The 21,334-nt window shown below is 45.2% G+C and overlaps 2 protein-coding genes across 4 annotated transcripts; one reads left to right on the top strand and one right to left on the bottom strand.

The window, feature by feature from the left end:
• Positions 1-496: 496 nt before the first annotated feature.
• Positions 497-8,105, bottom strand: LOC118416701. 3 transcript variants are annotated; one of them, XM_035821895.1, is made up of 11 exons: positions 6,538-8,105; positions 6,035-6,194; positions 5,378-5,543; positions 4,062-5,329; positions 3,799-3,914; positions 3,419-3,616; positions 2,917-3,117; positions 2,409-2,571; positions 2,192-2,287; positions 1,718-1,882; positions 497-1,308 (listed from the first exon to the last, which is right to left on the bottom strand). In XM_035821895.1, exons 2-11 carry the CDS (start codon positions 6,183-6,185, stop codon positions 1,187-1,189), a joined length of 2,646 nt encoding a protein of 881 aa, XP_035677788.1. In that variant the 5' UTR covers positions 6,186-6,194; positions 6,538-8,105; the 3' UTR covers positions 497-1,186. The 3 variants fall into 3 exon arrangements, with proteins under 3 accessions (XP_035677788.1, XP_035677787.1, XP_035677785.1); XM_035821894.1 differs by having other exon boundaries at positions 4,062-5,543; positions 6,035-6,190; XM_035821892.1 differs by having other exon boundaries at positions 4,062-5,543; positions 6,538-8,104.
• Positions 8,106-8,258: 153 nt separating this feature from the next.
• On the top strand, positions 8,259-12,399 carry LOC118416711 (cis-aconitate decarboxylase-like). Its single transcript, XM_035821914.1, has 8 exons — positions 8,259-8,502; positions 8,658-8,808; positions 8,970-9,160; positions 9,423-9,724; positions 9,938-10,053; positions 10,602-10,813; positions 11,037-11,179; positions 11,342-12,399. Exons 1-8 carry the CDS (start codon positions 8,458-8,460, stop codon positions 11,781-11,783), a joined length of 1,602 nt encoding a protein of 533 aa, XP_035677807.1. The 5' UTR covers positions 8,259-8,457; the 3' UTR covers positions 11,784-12,399.
• Positions 12,400-21,334: the final 8,935 nt, after the last annotated feature.

The following is a 21,334-nucleotide window of genomic DNA, read 5'->3' as shown; positions in this document are numbered from 1 at the left end:
CAAACCTACACAAACGCTATCTCTACCAGACAGCTAAATGTTAAGACTTGCTAGATAAAAAGGGACTGACCAGTGAGGGGGAGGGGGTGTAGAGCTACAGCAATTCTATGTTTGTGCTGTAGGGGCGACCATGTGACGCTCTTTGTGCATACTTGAATAGAGGCACTAAAGATTTGAGTATATTAATATCATTTTGGATATAAACGGATAATAGATATGGTGTCCAATATGCCGCCTAGATTTCTTGGCGATCACCAGCTTTATGAATCAATACGCTTTTGTGTGTGTTTAGTTCTGACTATATATATATTAGATGTACTTTTCCGGTATTATCCTTGTGCACCTGTATCTATATCTATCTGTGCACACTGTATTCCGGCCCCTCGGCAATGAGTTCCACTTCATTATAATTTTAAACATCGCTCGTCGACAAGTAACGCTCTCTGTCAATTATGCATCAACAGCAACAAACTAAATAAGAACAAGTATCACATAATTTCAAACGTAATATACTTTATTTTATTATGACATAATGAAAAATCAACAAGGTTGCAGCAAGACGTTCATTGCAACAGGTAACTTGCAATGATGTGAATAAATAATTTCATTATTGTCTATCAAACATAACATTAAATGTCAGTGTTCTAACATGAGGTGATGTATGGAATTATTTAAAAATCTCGATCTACAACTTTTTACCAATCATTACAATCAATCTGACAATCATCTTAAACACCAATACAGCAATTATTAACTCCAGACGACATTTGTCAATAAAACTTGTGACCCTATAGCTAGGAATTACGTGTACGGCTTTTCTATTAAACCATCAAACAACTGAACATAATTAGTCACGTATTTATGAAACGATTTGACACATGTATAATTTGAATTTCATGCCCGAACGAGACTTACAAATGCATGGCAGAAACGTAGAAGATACATGAGACAAAGGGGCAGTAATTGATATCATCGTGACAAAGACTGCCCAATACAAGTGTTGGCTACATCTATACAAGTTGGTTTTGGCTTCTTTAAAATCATGTTCAGGTGGAAGAGCTTCGCTCTGTCACGCTGGACAGGACTTTGTGGAAAGCGCGGTGTCACCTCTCTACAGATGATAACCTGAACTGATAAATATGTTTATGAATAGTTAACACAACGGGTCTTCATCTCCAGGCGTGTTCTAAATGGAGTTGATGGAGGCTTCCAACTGTGCATTCTGGCCGACTGCTTCCTTAGCCTGTGCGAAGAGCTGCTCCACCCTTTCCTGAGGAGTACACCCCACCCTGAAGAACGAGATGCCGACTGGAACGGGATGGGAAAACATAACAATCAGAACAGTTCAAAGTTTAACAGTCGGTTAAGACAGAAATCATATAAGCGCCATTAGCTAGAGACTGGAGACTTAGCAAAGTTTCGATGATGCAGATGCCTTGAAGGAAGTAGATGATAAGATATGGTATAACTGTGGATACAATTGACAATGTCAGCGATATACATGGATTGATTCATCACAACCCCTGTGACAATGAATCATACCCGACGGGGAACTCCATTGCGTAGATGTTTTTCTCAACTTCGTTAACCTCGTCACTCTGTGACCGAAGTGCTTTGGCTTCTCTAAACCGTAAAAAGGGGAAGTCATAAAAATCACAAGATGCCCTCATGACAAGAAAGCCTCTAACACATTGATTTTGCATCGTTTGACGCCTACCTTCGTCTATCTTCATGCAGTTGACGACGGTGGACGCGACCAGCTCGTTGGAGGGACCGTCACACAGCATGCCGTCTATCTTGTCTCCCAGGGAGGACAGGACCATGTCGTGATGGGTGGAGTCAGGCTCCCCACTAGGGTTAGCTGACGTGATGCCCAGGGGTCCTGTGGGTATTGTCAGACCACAAAATTTAAAACAAAGCCACAATTCCAGCCTGTAGTGATATGACAACAACAGCTTTTGTTCAGTTATGCTGACCACAAAAATATCCAGAAACACAAACACACAGGCAGCCGCACACACAGACACATCCAGAACAATATGCCTCTATTTTTCATGGAGGTAACAAGTGTCACTTTAACTTTGCACTCATACCAAGCATGTAAGCCATCTCCCATGTATTTTCACTCTATACCCTGCCCATAGATATTTCGTCCAATGCCAGCTCTTCTCTCTCCCATTTCTGTACCCACCTGTCATGGACACCAGATGGGCGGTGGCCGTGCTGTCAGGTACCCGGATGCAGATACTGTCACTTGTGCCGATGTAGCTCACAGCATCACCCAGTCCTGTGCACGTGCAGAATCATATGGATATTATTTGTAACCACTAACATTTAGATAAAGAAATGATTGTGTTTTAAAACGATTGACATCCTGTAGCCATTGGCATACAAGAGGTTTAACTTACCGAGGTTCGCGAGCCAGTCGCCCTTGGGCACGACACAGCTGATGCCGCCGGGGTAACAGCGGCGCATGAAGTCCCACAACAGCGGGCTGAAGCCTGGCTGTGCCGCCTCCAGCTGGCCCAGGTGGGAGATACACACACAGATCGGCTTCTCGGCCGGGCGACTCTGGGTGGGGAGGAGCAACTCGTGTTAGTATAGCGTTTAAACTTCGCATTCTTTGGGTACATCACTTCATACATTTTGTATGTACGAGGCGTACAGAAAGAAAGAGGCATGTATTCTTGTGATGATGGAATATACATATAATGGCATCTTATATGTATAACGTTATATAGTTCCGAGGAGGGAACATGCACAACCAAAGGTGTATATATAAGCCAACATTATGGTTCAGAAAGAAAAAGGTATAATTATGGATGAAGGCTGGGACCACCGTTGCGAATATACGCCTCACATTTCCCTACGTTTGAGATGAAACGCCTTTGGCGAAGGGTACTAGTATAATCTCACCTTGATGTGGTAGATGCGTTTGATGGCCTCTGGGTGTTTACAGGAGGCGGCCAGGGCGTACACAGTGTCGGTGGGGATGCCGCACACCCCGCCAGCGTCCAGGAGATCCGCGATGGTCCGCAGTCCGCTGGTCTTCTTGGAGGAAGGCGTGGGGATGGTCAGCTGGCCTGAACTGGACTCCTCCTCTGTGTCAGTGTTTACCTGTATGTATGGAAGGTGGCATATCAACATTGGCATTCGCGTAGGCAGTGAAGTTGTAATTATATGAACTGTCGGAATGAAATCCCTCTCTTTCAAATCCTGTCGCATTCTTCCTCTCTTCCCATCTTCTTTCCGTTCCTTCCTCTTTTCTTCCTACCTTTTCCTCTCCTTACCCCAAGCAAGTCCCATCTTTTCATCATTCATCTGTCATTTAAGATAAGTTATCCATTGCACCGATAACAATCAATGTATCATTCCTCAAAGGACTCCAAGACTTAATACCTAGGTGCTAAAGACTCACCTGCCAGATGGGACCCCGGCCCGGTAAGACGTCCACCCCTAACACGGCCGCCAGGAGCGCCGTCCCCGCCCCGTACAGGCACACCACCCCGAGCAGGCCCAGGAACGCCTCCGCTAGATGGGAGGGCAGCTTGTCCAGCGTGAAGAGCAGCAGGCAGACCTGTACAACCTCCATCAGAACTGTGGTCACTAACCAGATCTAGGGGAAACAGTTTGTGAATGACATGTCAGTATGACAGGTGTAATTACTAATAACGCATATTACCATCAGATACTAGTTCAAGTGTAACGTGTATTCTCTATACATGGTGGTGTTATTATCCATGACAATTCCATAATCTTGGAATAATGAAAGACTAAACCACTGCAAAGCGTCTTTACCTTGCTGACAAAACATGAGGACACCATGCTGCCCAGGTTGATGACCATCAGGACGATGACTCCGACTAGTAGGCTGTCTTGGTGGTGGCCCAGCGAGGTGTTTTGGAAGATATATCCTGAAATCGAAATGAATTAAAAGTTATAAAAAAACAAAACAAAAAAGTTTGCTATCCATTCGAAAAGACTTCATGTATCTAAAATCAGCAATAGACAATGCAAATGACAGAAAATTAGAAAGCTACAGAACCAATATCGTGCCCTACCTGAGTGACGCACTAGAGTCCAGACTCCCCACATCAAGGCGCTTGCTATGTACACCATCCCGGCTGGCTTTGCGGTCTTCTTGACCTTAAGTGACAGCAAGGCAGACAGCAGCTGTACCAGAATCCCAGCTCCGACAATCCAGGCCATGTGGACGGCAGCGCTGTGGACAACATTGCCGGATAGTGCTGCCCACGCCGCGACAGCATTGCTGAGAAAAGCTAAGGTGTCAGCACTGTCCTCCCTACACATGCCGTCTGCGTCCTTGTCAGTGCTGATCTCACGGGCTGGTCGGCAACATCTAAACCTCTGAAAACCTTCCCTGAGAGTTGTCATGGCGACGAACTTGGAGCCAACCCACATGATGGGCTTCTCCGCGACGGAGTTGATGAGGTTTGCGAAGGAAGAGTAGAGAGAGAGGACGGACAGAGCGGTACACAAGCCGCCTACAGCGTACTTAGCTCCCGCTAGGGGGATCACAGAGAACCAAGCCACGGAGAGTAAAGCGAAGACGAAGTTGTTGACTAGTGTCACTTTGTCCTTGGTGAGTGAGACCAGGACAAGAAGTGCGAATGTAGGCAGGAATGCCCACGTGCCTAGAAGAGGAGACCGAAGATCATGCTCACCTGTCAGACTGTAGGCGACCAACCCCGCGGCCTGGCATAGCCAGAACGTAGCCTGAGTACCGAACATGATGCAGTGAAAAGCGTCGTTCCGTAAGAAGGAGTAGTAAGAGGCGATGATGAGTGAAACCAAAGCGAGACCAACCCACGGTGTGGCGGCGGGAAAAGACTCAGTAAACCCGAGGTAGTGGAAAGCAAAGATAGCGGCTACGGGAACGTTACTGAGATAACCTAGTCCCATGGGCTCGGCGTATTTTGTATTCTTCTTTTTCTCTTCTTCTTTTGATTTGCTTTTTGATGTGCCGGCCTTTGTGCCAAACAGTAACACATTGAAAGGTGCGTTACCGAAACCCGGAATAACCCATCGCTGGAAAACCCCCTTCAACAGTAATGCTGTAGCGCCATAGAGAGCTATAAGGACCAAAACGACTTCTAAAGCGAAAGCTACTTTCTTGCCCCAGATGTGATACAACCCCACGGTTTCAAAGGAAAGCAATATGGCTGCGGTGAGGGCGACTGGTGGCATGACGTAGTTGGTGGTTGCTGACGTCACGGATAACACTACGGCCACACATGCGTAGGAGACGAGGCCCGGGAGGGTTGCGTCGTTTATGACGGTGGCGGCTGTTGCGTTCACGACGGTGGCGTCTGTTGCGTTTACGACGGGGGCGTCTGTTGCGTTTACGACGGTCGCGGACGAAGCAGCAAAAGAAGTGGCTCCCAGGATCCTCAAAACCCCCATGCTGCTCCACAGGGCAGCGAAGGTGACGAAGGCGGTGGCGGCCAGGTGGTCGTACTTACGGAAGCTGAGCAGGCCGGCAACCAGCTGGACAAACCCGCCGATAACTATCAGGTGTACGCCTGCAAGGGCACAGCATGGGGCAACTATTGGCAACGGTTGACAATGAACAATGCATAAAGAGCGTTCACGCACCAGAATCTCTATTGGATATGCCTCTTTGCGTGGAATTTCGACATACAAAAGGACGGAATGACGTCAAGCGAATGTCATTTCGTTAGGCAATTTAGGGGCTAAATGGAGCTGTACAGAAAATTGTTATTCTATAGAGCTATACTTAGCAGAAAATGCCATAATACTGTAAAAATGAAGCACACATAGCAGCCAGATACTTGAATTTATACGATTACTTGTACTTAGCATTCATGAGAAACGGTGATTTCCCTTTGACAAACACAAGCCCGTACACGTCACACAAGCTACTGTAATGAATTGGTTTTGTTTCGATACTGTATTACACTAACGTTATAGCTAAGTCTACAAACTCCATGGCTAAGTCCATATTGTATTGTCAACTGTGACAGTATGCAAACAAAAGTGTATGGCGACTGACCTGTGATGACCGTGCCGACCACGGGTTGCTCGGCGGGCTCTATCATGTTCCCCACCGCCGCGAGGAAGGCGGACAGTACGTTCGCCAGGAAGCCCAACACCCCCGGCTCGCTGTAGAACACCGCCGCGAACTCTTTCTCTTCCCAACCCATCGCAACTGGCTACGGAGGAAACACAATACATCAAGTCGGTACTGCTATGAGGGACATGAGTTATTTGTGACCCCTGATTTTTAAGTAAACACCTAAAAACCAAACACTAAATGAAAACGAAACGGTCAGTCGACAACAAATGTACTGTGCTTTTCTTTACTAACCCTTCAAACGTCACGTCACAAAATTAAAAAAAAAAAGTTTTCAACCGGAAAATTTACTATTTCTTGACCAGTGTCAGAATTGAGCGGTTGAACATGCCCGGTAGGTAAACCGGTATCAGTAAAAAACATAGATCTAGAACACGACATTGCATCTTACATTACATGGACACTGAATATTTGTAACCTACCTGTACAGTTCAGTTCAACAGGTGTCTTCTTTCTCGTCTATAGTTGACCTCCAGGCGATTTGCAGTACTCGCTTTCTGTGAGAATATCTTACTACTTGTAAGGAGGCAACGCGCTTCGAGTCTAACTTAGAATGTGACGGGTGAAACTATGACATAGCCGGGTGTGGGGGGTTTTGTTTCCGCCCGACCAGAATTAGAAGTGATGTCATGTAGTCATGGAGACGCCGTACTGAGCTAAGTTTGGGTTTATCCCCTGGTGACATCTGATTATAGGAGGGCAGACATGTGATATTTCCGGGTGAAGAATGGGCATATCCTTGGTCATGGGACAGGTGATATGATGAGGGGGAAACCCACATTCGTAGAGGATGAAAGTTCAGTGATTAAATCATTTGTTTCCTTGTCATTAACGAGAAGACTGAGTTCCTTTGTTAATCAAAATGCAGTCTTTTTGCAAGTACAGAGGTACAATACCATATATAGTGAATGTAAGCAATTAGGTGAAATTTTCAGATGTGGTCAGTTAAACACTAAGTCACCTAGTGCGCACAACTTGACATTGGCGAATGTATGTGTATGTCTGTGTACGAAAAGTGAGTCTTCTTGTTGTCAGCACGCACGTCAGTCCTTGTGACGCGCGTGTGTGCATGTGTAACATTTTTCTGGGAAATATGTGAGCCTATTTATCGTCACGCACAAACGTCGCTCCTTGTGACGCAATTTTTAATCACTTTCTGGGGAAAAAGTGAGTCTTCTTATTGTCCTTCCTTCTGACGTACAGTCCGGTTGGATTTCAAAGGAGACAGGTGACATCATGGTTACACCTTGAGATGTCCATTCGTCTTTAGTTCCTTCCTTCCGTTTACCTCTATCTATTTTAGACCCTTTCTTCATCGCCTGTGACGTATGAGGAAATGTCTGACAATAAGAAATGTTAGCTCGCGACTTGATTGTACGCATCCGACCTTGAAGGTTCTCAGCAATAATCTAGTCAAGCAAAGTGTAAAATTCTGTCCAGAGCTTTGACAAAGAAGGATATGGAAAGTTCACGCAAATATTAGATATGTTGGGATGGCAGCAGTAACATTCGATATTTTTACGTATTGAAGAAATTCTTGTAAGTTGTAGCATCCTTAAGTGGCCTGTTGTAATCTTGTATATAAAATGAAACAGGTCCTGGCACGTATATGAAAAGCCCCGACGTAAGAAACATGTGACAATTTACTCACGACGGACACAATCAGAAAAGGTTCAAGGTTTCGATCAGCTGAGTTCTCGACAGCGGCTTATGAGAGATAGTTTCAGTTTCAGACGGAAGTCTGGAGTTTATTTGTTATGTTGCGTGGACTATCGGTAATCTCCATAGAGGTTGTGAAATAAGGCACTGTTTTTTAAGTAAGTAGGATAGAATAAATATCCGTCTGTAATCATATCGACTTTAGGACGAATCGCACTCTGTTAGCGGCCTTGTGAAACTGAGATATCGACGGAAAGGAAAAAAAGGCTTGCCCTAACAAGCAATGACTAATTACATAGGTTAGGTTCTCGGTATGCCCTGTAACTAATTGTAGCAACACAACTTTGACACGCACCAATCATTACATATCGGTGACTGAAATGCACCAATCACAAACGCTCTCGTGTACCCCTACCATCTAATGGCGCATGCGTAGAAAGATACAATTACCACCCCTTACGGTCACAGGGAGTATTTCAGTAGATGGTGTCACATTGTTTTAGTAACCATGGTAACGCGTATTACGGTTAGTGGAAAATTTCTGACAGTAGAAGTTGCTCCTAAATATAGCAATGACCGTAGTGTTCTGCCATATAAAACTAGATTTTCATGTCTTTTTTTTCAAAGCGCTTTAGATATCTGTGTCGCTAGTTTCATTAACTTTTGAACACTGTATTAGAACAATGGCCAGGCTTCTGAATCTTAGGACAGGTACTCTTGGATATAAGGCAAGAGTTTTTTTACTCTACTTTATTCAGTTACACGTTTTTGTTTCCAAAAAATTGTCAGGAAATTTTGTTATACTTGTCGCGAAATGTATATGAAATGTTCTTACGTACCCCAGTGGTTCTAATGATTGGTCTTGCACTTGAATTTGTCACAGCTGACGGGCAGCCGGGGGTTCACCGCTGCTTCGGACGGGACCAGAACACTCCAGCAGAGATGGACGCCCGCTGGCCGGCCGGGCGGGGCGCTGTCCGTCCCCATGGCGCAGGAGCGCCCCATGCACGGAATCCCTGCACCAGCGCCAGTCGGTAAGGATGCAGATACATATGTTTTCTTCATGTTGAAATTTCAGAAAGAATCTATTTTACTGTTGTAGCTGTTCTGATACAAGAACGTTCAAAGTAAATGTTGTTACGGTGCGGTTTATTTTAATTTGTTTCAAACTCGATTTATGTTTCCGTTTCTTTAGACCCAGACAAGACCAGTGAGGGCGCCACGGCACACACGGCAGACTACGTAGCCAGCACGTCCTACTCGGACCTGTCCCCGGTGGTGCTACGCAGGTGTAAGAGGATGATCCTGGACACCCTGGGGGTCATGGTGGTCGGCTCTACCACCGAGGTGGCCGGCATGGTGGCCGCGTACAGCCTGGCGCAACAGGTGGGGAAAAAGCTCCGATTGAACAAACTGGATTAACGTGCATGAAACCACGACTAAGAAAGATCATCGTTATAGAATGATTTTGTCTGTTGATATGTAGTTCTCAAGGGTCTAGTGCTTTAAAAATGTAGTTCAGACGCCACAAACTGGTAGTGTTTCGCCTACGATTATTTGGGGCTTTTTCTTGGCAACATGGATCAAAACAATCAGAACTGCCCTTGCTGAGACTTGCCTATTGAAACGACAGTGTTTTCTCCCACAGGGCGTTATACCAGAGCCCGCGGGTTCCTGTGCACTCCTGGGGCGGAAGGACCGTACCACGTCAGCGCCGCTGGCCGCCTTCGCCAACGGAGTCAGCGCGCACTCCATGGACTTCGACGACACCTGGCACCCTGCCACGCACCCCAGCGCGCCGGTGCTGGCGTCCCTCCTGGCGCTGACCGATCTCCTGCGGCCCGTCAGCACGGTCAGCGGGCGGGAACTGCTCCAGGCCTTTGCCGTGGGGATAGAGGTACAGGGCCGGCTGCTGAGGACATCGGCACAGGCCAAGAACATCCCATGGAGGTAGGGCCAATTTTTAAGATAAAGTGAAAAAGTGAACATGACCGTGACTTGTACCAAACATACCGGGGTTCGACTGAATTTTATCTTTTTACAGGCAGACGTCATTCTATTTTTTTAATGTAGTTCAAATGCTATGTTTGTCACAAATTTCTTACAAGGAAACTGTGATCGAGGGATGTACGTGACTTACTATGTTTCATTTGTGTTTGGAAGGTTCCACCCGCCCGCAGTGGTAGGGGTGATGGGCAGCGCCGCCGCGTGTGCCAAGCTACTGCAGCATGATCCCACCCGCGTACGGAATGCCATGTCCGCTGCCGCATCTTATGCAGGTAAGCTGTTAAACATTTACACGATTTAGGAATTGACTTTGGGCTTAGAGGGTTTTAGATGTGTAAGTGAGCGTGAAGCTGCTGCAGCAGGTAAAAAGGGAACCTGTGTAGCAGTGCGTTTAAATTGCGGTTAGGCCCCGGCTTCCACACAATGCTTCCTGTTCAGGGTCAAAGCCACCAGCACAAATGCAGAATGTTATGTTGCAAAATGCTTAAAAGAAAATCTTTGAATTGAATTAAATGTTCCCCTTGGTGGCGCCGTCTGTGGTGGAGTGTGTGTGCTAGAGGTCCCAAGTTCGATGCTCGCCGTGCCCCCGACGTTGTGTCCTTGAGAAAAATCACTTTACATGACCTTCCTCGCCTCACCCAGGTGTAAAAATGGGTACCTAACTTCAGTCGGGGAGGTAAAATACTACCTTTACCTTCTGTCTGCACTTTGTATGTGGCACTGTTAAAATAATCTACTAACTTGAGCGTAGCGTCACATTGTCCTAATCTGTCCGAAAGTAGATATTAAAAAAAAACAAAAACATTTTTTCCCTTCACAGGTGCTCCGATGGCGAACGCTGGCACCACGGCCAAGCCGCTGCACGCCGGGAACGCGGCGAGGTTCGGTTTGGAGGCGGCGCTGCTGGCCTCCGTGGGGATGAAAGGGAACCCCCACATCTTAGACATGCGGAGCGGCTTCTGCGCCTTCTTCGACGACTTCGTCCCCGAGACGCTACAAGACTTCAACGGTGGGCACCTGCTGGACAAACAGGTGAGGTTTCACAGTGTTCTCTGTCTTGGTAGCCTAAGCTACGTAGCGTTTGTTCCTAAAACAGCGTCGCGACAAGTTATAGCCAAGTAAAAGATAAAATGGAATTTGTGTATTTTGAGCAGTCGTTCAGGGTGTCATTGAAATAACCGTGCATTATCCTAAACTTAGCAAAAAGTACGTTAACAGCGGCGTTTAGATATTAATGACATTTGTGAAATTTCAGGACGTGGCGATCAAGCGGTTCCCGGCACACCTGGGCACGCACTGGGCCTCGGACGCCGCCGCCGAGGTACGCGGGAAGCTGGCACGCCATGACGGGACTGTAGACACGGACAACATCCGCCAGGTGGTCGTGCATGCGCCCAAGTAAGTCATTGATCAGTAATCAAGTTAGGCAAGCTTTGCAGAGTTTGTTCTTCCATTTGAAATGAATACTACATTGCCCTTTATTTCTAAAAAGGGAATGAGGAAAGGCACAACCTGGAAATCATGGATATCAAAGTCACTAACTTTAGCATTTCTTGACAGATGTGGCTACGTGAATCGCCCCATCCCGAAGTGTGAACACGAGGCTCGCCACTCCTTCCAGTTTAACGTCTGCACCACCCTGCTGGACGGGACGGTCCGCCGCCAGTCCTTCGGGCCAGCCCTGCTGCATCGCCCCGAGCTCAGGAACCTTCTGCGCCGCACGGACATCCGCCATCCCCCCGATAACATCAAGTGTTTCGAGACCATGTACGTGGACGTCGAGGTGCGGCTGCGTGACGGAACCGTCGTGACGGCACGCTGTACGGAGCCGTACGGCCACTGGAGGCGCCCGCTGAGACAGGAAGACGTCGTCGCCAAGTTTCGAGACAACGCCGAGGCGGCACTTCCGGGTAGTGTAGTACAGGAGTGTGTGGGGAAGGTACAGAAACTAGAGAATCTTAGAGATTGCTCAGAACTTACAGATATGTTGAGTTGTCCCTGAAATAACCATGTATACCTCGTCAATGAACAGTAAAGTTTGGAGTGTATAGCGAGCCCGTGGAACGGGTATTATCATTCTGCTAGCGCTAAACGATCAGGTTTTAAATGTGTATATAAACTAGGGCCCAACGTAAGGCAGTATGTGAGGCACCTGTTACTGAGTGGACATTAGTATCACTACAATGTGTAAGCAGCTATGAATAAACAAAAAAATAACGACAATGTACTTAAGCTTCAAACAGGCACAGCTTTGAAAATTTTGCTGAATTCATATTTATTTATAATCCTGCCATGTTATGAGGATTACCAGCAAATATTGATAAGTATTATCCGTATTTATGAGCTTGTTATCATTCAGTAAAGAAATGGCTGGTTGCAATAATCGATAAAACAGCATATTATCTTGTCATATTAAGCTTTCTTTCACTAGTTGATATGTGAAACGCGCTTATAAAGTGCAACTATGCCATACATTTACTAGAACCAAAAATATATTTTGTGATTGTGTAAGCCACAAGTTTTTATTTATCATCAGTTCAGTTCATCATGTATATCTATATGAGGAACAACATCTAATAAATTATTGATGACACATTCAAATCGTGCTGATGTTGCCTGGGTTACTAGAGTAGAGATATCGTGTATTATGTAGCGACAAGACAAGACAAGACAAGACAAGAAAAAGTTTTCAAGCAAGTCACAACGACAAAGTCTAGATAAATTTTTCTTATTGAGAACATCTACTAACCAATGAAAAGTAACATTTCTATACAAAAAAGAAAATGAAACTTTCTAGCAAACTGACAAGGCTCATATTCCCTTTGTTTTAAGAAACAAAGAAATAATTTAACTTATTAGATACTGGCTCTTATAGTAAGACAGGGTTTCCGTGTTCAGTGAACGGATTTTTCCTGTAGCCATTCCTTTCTTAAAGTTTACAAAAGCAAGCCCGTTGTCGCTTGATTAACAGTGGTAATGAGCGCATAGCACAAAATCATCACCGTGGTGTACTTTCAAGGCCAAGGAAACGAGAAGGAAAGTTTGACAGAAACCTCGATATTACGATTTTTTTACAAAATCGATGGAGCTCTATGAGTAGACCAGCTTTCAACCTGAAGAACTTTGTTCGGAACGGTTTGCACTCTTATCACCGTTATTGACCGCTGGCGCCGAAATAGTTTCCTCGTCATTGACTGTTCGCTTGAATATGGCCATGTTTGAAACAGGTAGAAGAATTTTTCCAGGTAGAAGAAGAATTTTGTCTCATCGAAAATTTGCAATTAAGATTACAAAAATAGCTTAGCTCTAGTAAGGCCAAAACACATGGACAATTTTTCCCGGTAAAGGAAGAGGAAAGTTTACATCAAGATGTTTTGTACTTTGTCCGGTGCAATGGCCTAGTGGTTAGAGTGTTCGCCTTGCATTCGGTAGGTCGTGAGTTCGAACCCCGGCCGGGTCATACCAAAGACTTTAAAAATGGTTCATGCTGCTTTCTCTGCTTAGCACTCAGCACTAAAGAGAAAGAGTATGGAAGTTAAACACACATCACTACCAGCGGACCAGCCCCCTGCTGTAGTGGCTTGCACATGTGTGGCCCAAGGGCTACTCGAAATGGAGATGGGCGCCACCCCAAAAGCATCTGCACAGATGTAAGGGTAACTTTAACTTTTAACTTAACAGTAATTATTTTGAAGCCATAGTTGACCGACTCAAGAGCTAGTGGTTGGCTGTTCGCTAAGTTGTACAAACACCTAGGCAGACTTTTCCCAAGCAATGAAAATGAAAGTTTGCACAATTATCAAGTAGATATTTTGTACTTTGCACTGGTTGATAGTCAGTTTGGAGCAGTCGTTGACCGACATAATAGCTTGGTAATTATTTGTACGCTCAGGTGTACAGGTATGCCTAAATATGGCCCGGTTTGAAACACATAGGCAGGCTTTTCCAGGTAAAGGAAGTGGAACCTTCTTAAACTTCTTTAGTTGAAGTTATGCACGTAAATCCAAAAGTCCACATATAACATTTTCAAAGATTATTCCTGATAACGAGAAAGAAAATTCTACATGCTTGACAGACCTCAAGTACGTAGGGTTCACTTATACTGCTCGATGATTCGATAACCATGTTCACATTTCCATCTGAGTCGTTTCCTTGTCTAGATATGAGAAGCAGGCTTTGTCTCGCTGGGTTCACCTATCAGGTCGCTGGTGGCATATACCGATAACGCCTCAACTTGAGGCAACCTAATAGGCTGATGGGTGAAGCCAGGCCTCAACCATGCATATGGGTCGTTGACCTTATAATCGGTGTGTGTGTGTGTCAGTGCGATTATTCTGCAACAAAAAATCCTCACTCCGGACTCAAGGTTCAAGACGTGAGAATGGATACAAGTTTCACTAAGTTCGTCCTTTGTGGAACATACTTCGTCCAGAGTGATAAGACTTTTCCATTTTGTAATGTAGCATGTTTAAGTTCCTTCGCCGAGGTAAAATCCACTTAGTGAAGCCACCCATTGACGCATGAGATTGGGTTACTTCCTTAAGGATGGGCCAATGGGTATCCAATGAGACATCCCCAGTGGCATATTACTTCCTTAGGATGGGCCGCCCGGCCGAGGTAAAGCACACTAAGTGATTATGAAGGAATCCACTGTGATTGCCCATGGCTGTTGCAACTTGACAATTTTCCTGCGTCATTTTGGCAGACAGAAAATTCCAAGTCAACAAAGAGATCATAACATTCTCTATATTTACCACTCCAAAGTAAAGGAAACATCATTTCGCAAGCACTTCTTACGTCCTGGATAATTTCTTTCTTGGAAAAATAGGCCAAAGAGAATTAACTTCATCTATTAAAAGACATTTCATGTAGCATTTTTAGAATGCTACCGGATGAGACCAGGTAAAGTGAAGACACCCACTGTGACGTGTAAGATAGTTGTGGGTACCGTACTACGTGACATTTTTTTTGCCGTCATTCGGGACGGACAGTATAAACAGCAACAAACAAGCCCTACCAACAATCTACAAATAACACTTCAATCGACTTCACTGTATAATTAAGACAAACATCAATAAAATTTGATGCCTTCTGACACAAAGTAGAGACAGATGATTTATAATGATCAGTAGTGCTAAGAAACATTGAAAAAGGATGAAATGCAGAAAATGTAAAATGTGTTGTGTGCCGCGGGGCAAAACAAGTTGTATATTCGTAGTAGATAATGACATCAAGGGTGAGACATTCACCACTCCTAGTCCTACTTGCTGCAGCCCAATACTTCAGAATTCCAGAATTCTGTAAGAAACCGCTGGAACTTGACCACATATCCTGTGGGTGGTGGCAGAAGATTCTAACTTGTGACGTCAGAATGGAGCAACATGTGCTAGACACGAACCAGAGATTTGACACATTTCTTGTCACCTAATATCACATCACAAACATCAGAGAAAACGGGTAGACAATACATGTACAGCACCATGTGGACGGTGCCATCCCTTTTCTCGATGAGCACTTGAATGTATTTTTACAGAAGAACAAGTGTCCATAGGCAAATTTATTAATATTACCTCCCTTGATTTTATGATATTTCCAAATCAAGTGAATTGTGTCAGTTGTGGCTAACATACAAAACTAGTGTCAATATTTCTGTACGTTTTTTTTTCAAATAGCAACTTGACAAAAACAAGGTAGGTGGAATGACCTCGGCAGCTTGGGATGCGACCATCTCTATCCGAAAACAACCTAAACAGGATTTCAATATTGGTTTTACGCTGGTGCGAATTCCAGCAATTGTACAATTATCAAGTAGATACGAGGGGTGATCAATATGTTCTCGGCCTAACCCAGAAATAATAAGCACAACTCAAATTTTGAGGCACAACTTTATAGTATGAAGCCTTTTATCAATATCCTCCAAATTACAAATCAATGGAGTCATTACTTTCCAGGCATTCGTTTTATGCAAATTAGAAGGTAAGTGGCGAGAAAAAGAAGGGTGAAGTGTGATCAGACAATTTGACCCGCACACCTCAGGTTTCAGATCAATTGTCCACTTATTTAACCTGATTAGTCATTGGTCCCGAAAGTTGCCCTTTGACCCCACAATACTAAGAGATGTCAAACTGTCAGTCCTCCTGTGGTCCTCGTCTACGACGGACCCCTCCACTTCTGCTCACCACGCAAAGCAGAAAACCTGCCCAGCAGTGATGTTGGTTTTTCGACGCCGCAGGGAAGCACGCTACGGCTCGAGGCCTTGGCGGTCACGTTTTGATTTAACCCTCGGGAGGACACGTTCTTTCCACGGAAGGTTTGATTTGGTTCCGCGGTCGGTTGGTACTTTTTCGTGTGTTTCTCTCGTCTCTTTACTCCTGTGTGTGCTTCGTTAGAGGTTCGGAGCGGCCTTTACTGATTATGGTTCTCGCTGTTTGTGTTTCCTTTCTAGCACCGCTTGGAATTCCGGCTGCCAGCTATATCATTTTAATCCTTGCGTTGTCTGTTGTTTTTTGCATATGAATACTTGATTTTTGAGGGAGGAATGTTCCGGAGTGCAGGGGTGACTGCTTTACGCCATTTTCGTTACAGTTTCAAGCCTTTCTTCCTTCTTAGGCCGGGACGAGTTTAGGACGCCTTTTTCGTTCAGGCTGGCGTTTTGTTCTGCGTGAAGCTGATTGATTCTTGTGTGTTTTCGTGCCTTTGTGAATGTTTTAGCAGGGTCCGACAGCTACTCCAAGCAGATAGTTGGTGCCCACATGGCAGATGGTGGTTCTCTCGAATTTCTTTTGTCCTGGTTATGTTTTTGTATCCATAGTGATCCTCCGCGAAGGAAAGCTGTGGGTGTTGGCTTTTATTGCTGAGGTGTGGAGCAGAACGAGAGTTTCCAGATTTTGATGTCATTTTTTGATTTTCGTGAATATTTCAGGCAGGAACAGAGAACGACGATGGCATGTTCCAGGAGGCAAGATGGCGACCCCCCCCCTCCTGGTTCTTTGTTTTCAGGATCAGACGTCACCCCGCTGAGAGAGCTTGTCGTAGCGTTCAGCCAACCCCTCTGAGCTTCGAAGGCTGCAGCCGGTACGATTTGGGTGTCATTTCTGTTTTGGCAAGGTAGAATTTTCTTTTGCTTTCCTAGATTGAACGTCGAGGCTGTGTATGGGGTTTCCGCTAATATTTTGCATTAGTTTGGAGTTTGTTTTGCATGTGTATGAGTGTGTATCTGTAAGGCGCGTTTGGATGTTGTGGGCGCGCGTGACCCAGCCTTACGCCACGTAACGCGGCTCGCTCGCATGTGGGGGGGCTGGGCGGTGTGGAAGATGCGTTTGTTTTAGACTTGTCTGTCTGGGACCGGACCTGTTGCCGGGCGCCCGTCCCTCCCCACTATCTCATGGTTCACGTGTTGTTCATACAGGTCTGACGCTCTCCCCCTCCAACAACAGGGATGCGAGGGACACACCACCACCCAGCTCCGGGACACGCCATCATCAACCTCGCCAGATGTGTGGCCCGATAGGACCCGTTGGTGGCCTGCACAAGCTTTAGCAGCAGAGAGGGGTCAAGAAGCGCCATGGAACCTGTTAGGCTGTGATGTTTTATGTTGTGAACCATGTTTTCTTTGTACTGAATAAAGTTGTGAGATAATAAATACCAGGGAACCTGAGGAGGCGGCTTCAGGGCACAGTGCTACAAGGGACAGCGGTCAGAGGATCAGGGTCGACTGGCGCTCCGGTCCCCGACACCGCCCAGCCCCTGCCGGTCAGTTCAGCTAACCCCGCCGACAGCTCAAGGAACGGACTGTAAGTCATTTTTTTCCCCTATTTTTCTTGATGGATTTTGACATGTCGTTTTCCAGTGCGATGGGGTGCCGCGGGATGCTGGATGGTTAGGAACTAATCGAGTAAACCTGTTTTGAGATTGGTCTGACCAAGAACGTCTTTGGTTTGACGCCTTTTTTATAGCACAGCAAGATATCATTCAGTGCGACGGGGTTCCGCAGTAAGCTGAATGACCCGAGAAGTGTGCAGTCGTATTTTCAGCATGGTGTGACGTTATCCAGCGCGAAGGGTTTCCGCGGAAGGCTGGACGATCCGAGAAATTGTGCTCGTTTATTTTCTTTCGTGATTTGCTGTGACATCATTCAGCGCGAAGGGGTTCCGCGGAAGGCTGAATGATTCGGGAAGTCATGTACGTTCTTCCATGACATTTTGTAACTAAATCCAGTGCGATGGGTTTCCGCGGGAGGCTGGATGATTTGCTAGGCGGAAGTGCGTAAGTATCGTCGCCGGACTGATGCCTGGCTAAAGGGTGTGCGCGGGAAACGGGCATTGAGGACAGAAGTGAGCAGCCTGATGTGCGTCTGTGTATAAATGATTTTTGTGTCGCACAGTGATGACTTACCAGATGCAGTACAGAGCACGGTTCAGTTTTGTCTGTTTTTCCTTCATGTTTGAATCGCTGTGTAAATTTGGAGTGGGTATGATCAGTGTTGGGAAAACGAGTGTGAATACTTAGGAATGTGTGGTTTATGTAACGTTAGTGATAAAAGTTCAAAGAAGAGCAAGATGAGTGAGGGGGACAAGTCGAGAGGAGTAAGAAAGGAATCATATGAGTAAGGGGAGAGGAAAGGTGATAGAGCGAAGATAAGGATGGGAAGATGAGAGAGGGATAAAGACAGGGAGTGATTTGAAAGAGTAGACAGGGAGAGGAAAGGAGCGAGAAGGTACCTTAAGGAAGTATCTTTGTAGGGAGGTATTAGGGGACAGGAGAGGAAAGGCTCCAAAGTCAGAGAGGGCAAAGGCGGAAGACGATTTCCGCATCACTTCATAACGGAGGGGCCGAGGACTAATTCAGGACAAATAGGATACTATTTAACCTGATTAGTCATTGGTCCCGAAAGTTGCCCTTTGACCCCACAATACTAAGAGATGTCAAACTGTCAGTCCTCCTGTGGCCCTCCGGCTACGTCTGGAGCCTGAAGCGACCCACCCGCCCAGCCCTCGACAAGTTTTCTGCTTTGCGCGGTTTTTGGACGCCCGCTTAATGCGGTCGTCTCAGCGCATAGGTGACTTTAGGCTCCAGACGATTTCCGCATCACTTCATAACGGAGGGGCCGAGGACTAATTCAGGACAAATAGGATACTTTTTTTCGTTATCCCTTACCTAACATTACTGGGTGTCACCTGCAACGTAATGATCACAATAATTTGAATTTTGGTACACATTTATATAAGATTTTATACAAGTACGTGGGATTATCAATAAGTCCTCGGTTTTACGGAGAAATAATAAGCACAGCTCAGATTTCGAAGCATAGATGTCAAGTATAACGTCTTATATAAATCTGTACAAAAATTCAAATTATTGTGATCATTACTTTGCAGGCGACACCCAGTAATGTTAGGTAAGGGAGAACGGGAAAAAATGGGACAATTGACCTGACCTGAGGTGTGCGATCGAACTTGCGCTGCTGGAAGTCAGACACCCAATTCTTTTTGCTTGAAATAGGAGGAGAATGATTAGCAAACATTTTGACAATGTCTTTTGTTAATTTACGGCATGGGGAACTCGACCCACACATGTCTGATCACAATTCACACCACTTTTTTCTCGCCAATTACCTTCTAATTTGCATAAAACGAATGCCTGGAAAGTAATGACTCCAATGATTTGTAATTTGGAGGATATTGATAAAAGGCTTCATACTATAAAGTTGTGCCTCAGAATTTGAGTTGTGCTTATTATTTCTGAGTTAGGCCGAGAACTTATTGATCACCCCTCGTATTTTGTACTTTGCACAGGCTGATACTCAGTTTGGAGCAGTCGTTGACCGACATAATAGCTTGGTAATCATTTGTACGCTCAGGTGTACAGGTATGCCTAAATATGGCCCGGTTTGAAACACACAGGCGGGCATTTCCAGGTAAAGGAAGAGGAACCTTTGTAAACCAACGTCTTAAGTTGAAGTATTGTGCATTAGTAAATCCAAAAGTCCAAAAAGAACATTTTCAAAACACTTTTGAAGAGGTTTTTTTCTTTTAACGAGAGACAAAAGTCCACGTCCTTGATAAAGTGCATAACTTTTACTTTTTCTGGGCGATTGTATACGTAGATACCATAGTTCACGTTTCCATCTGAGTCGTGTCCTTGTCTAGACTTGTCTAAATATAAGAAGGAGGCTTCGCCTTACTTGCTTCACCTGGCAGATTAAGGACGCTATATATGACGTCCTTGATCAGATCGCCGGTGGCCGTACCGGTAATACCCCTGTCACATTTGGCGGAAATCAATCGGACGACGGTTCTGCGGCAATCGCCCGAGCTTCGCTTATGATAATAACTTAATCGCACAGCGATTGTACAAGGTGCAAAGTATGGCTCATATGTGACAGGGACGGTTTTCAGGTAAAAAATATGCGCAACCCGCTGTCGATCTTAGATATGGCCGATCTTCCATCGATACGCCCGAAGATCGTGGGAAATGTGACAGGGGTATATCCCCTCAATCAAAGGGGCCGTTGACTTCTTCAGCAAGTGTCTTATAACTCTGGACCAAGCCGGTTCCAACAAGGACGAACTAGGTAGTGAAGAATATATCCATATCCTCGCTCCTAGGTCATGTAGCATGTTTAGGTTGACTTCATTTGTCGAGGTAAAATCCTCTTCAATGTAGACATGCAGTGACGTGTGAGATCGGATTAGTTCCTTAGGGATGGGCCGAGGTAAAATCCACTACAGTGTACTAGTAACTAGTGATCGAGAAGCCATTCAGATGGGAGATGGAATGTTACTTTAAATTGCTTCCTTAAGGATGGGCCGAGGTACAACCCACTAAGCGATGATTTGGGTATTAACTGGGATGTGTAAGACGTGACAATATTAAGCAGGCAGCAAGTAATAGAAACAAAGAAACAATCTCAACAAATACCACTCGTAAAGTAAAGGAAACGTCCTTTCGCAAATGCTTTCTTTCGTCAAAGAGATTTTCTTTCTTGGAAAAATAGCCCCTAGAAAATTAAATCCAACTATTAAAAGACAATTCAGGTAGTATTTTTAGAATGTTACCGGATGAGACCAGGTAAAGTGAAGACACCCACTGTGACGTGTAAGATAGTGGTGGGTACGTGACAATTTTTCTGTCGTCATTCGGGGCGGACAGTATAAGCAGCAACAAACAAGCCCTACCAACAATCTACAAATAACAGTCCACTCGACTTCACTGTATAATTAAGACAAACATCAATAAAAGTTGATGCCTTCTGTTACAAAGTAGAGACAGATGATTTATAATGATCAGTAGTGCTAAGAAACATTGAACAAGGATGAAATGCAGAAAATGTAAAATGTGTTGTGTGCCGCGGGGCAAAACCTTGTATATTCGTAATAGATAATGACATCAAGGGTGAGACATTCACCACTCCCAGTCCTACTTGCTGCAGCCCAATACTTCAGAATTCCAGAATTCTGTAAGAAACCGCTGGAACTTGACCACATATCCTGTGGGTGGTGGCAGAAGATTCTAACTTGTGACGTCAGAATGGGGCAACCTTAACAGGTGGAT

This window comes from Branchiostoma floridae, chromosome 5, assembly GCF_000003815.2.
Source record: "Branchiostoma floridae strain S238N-H82 chromosome 5, Bfl_VNyyK, whole genome shotgun sequence".
Lineage (NCBI taxonomy): Eukaryota > Metazoa > Chordata > Leptocardii > Amphioxiformes > Branchiostomatidae > Branchiostoma > Branchiostoma floridae.
Note: the sequence above shows the minus strand (reverse complement) of the source record. Positions and strands in the feature narration are given on the sequence as shown.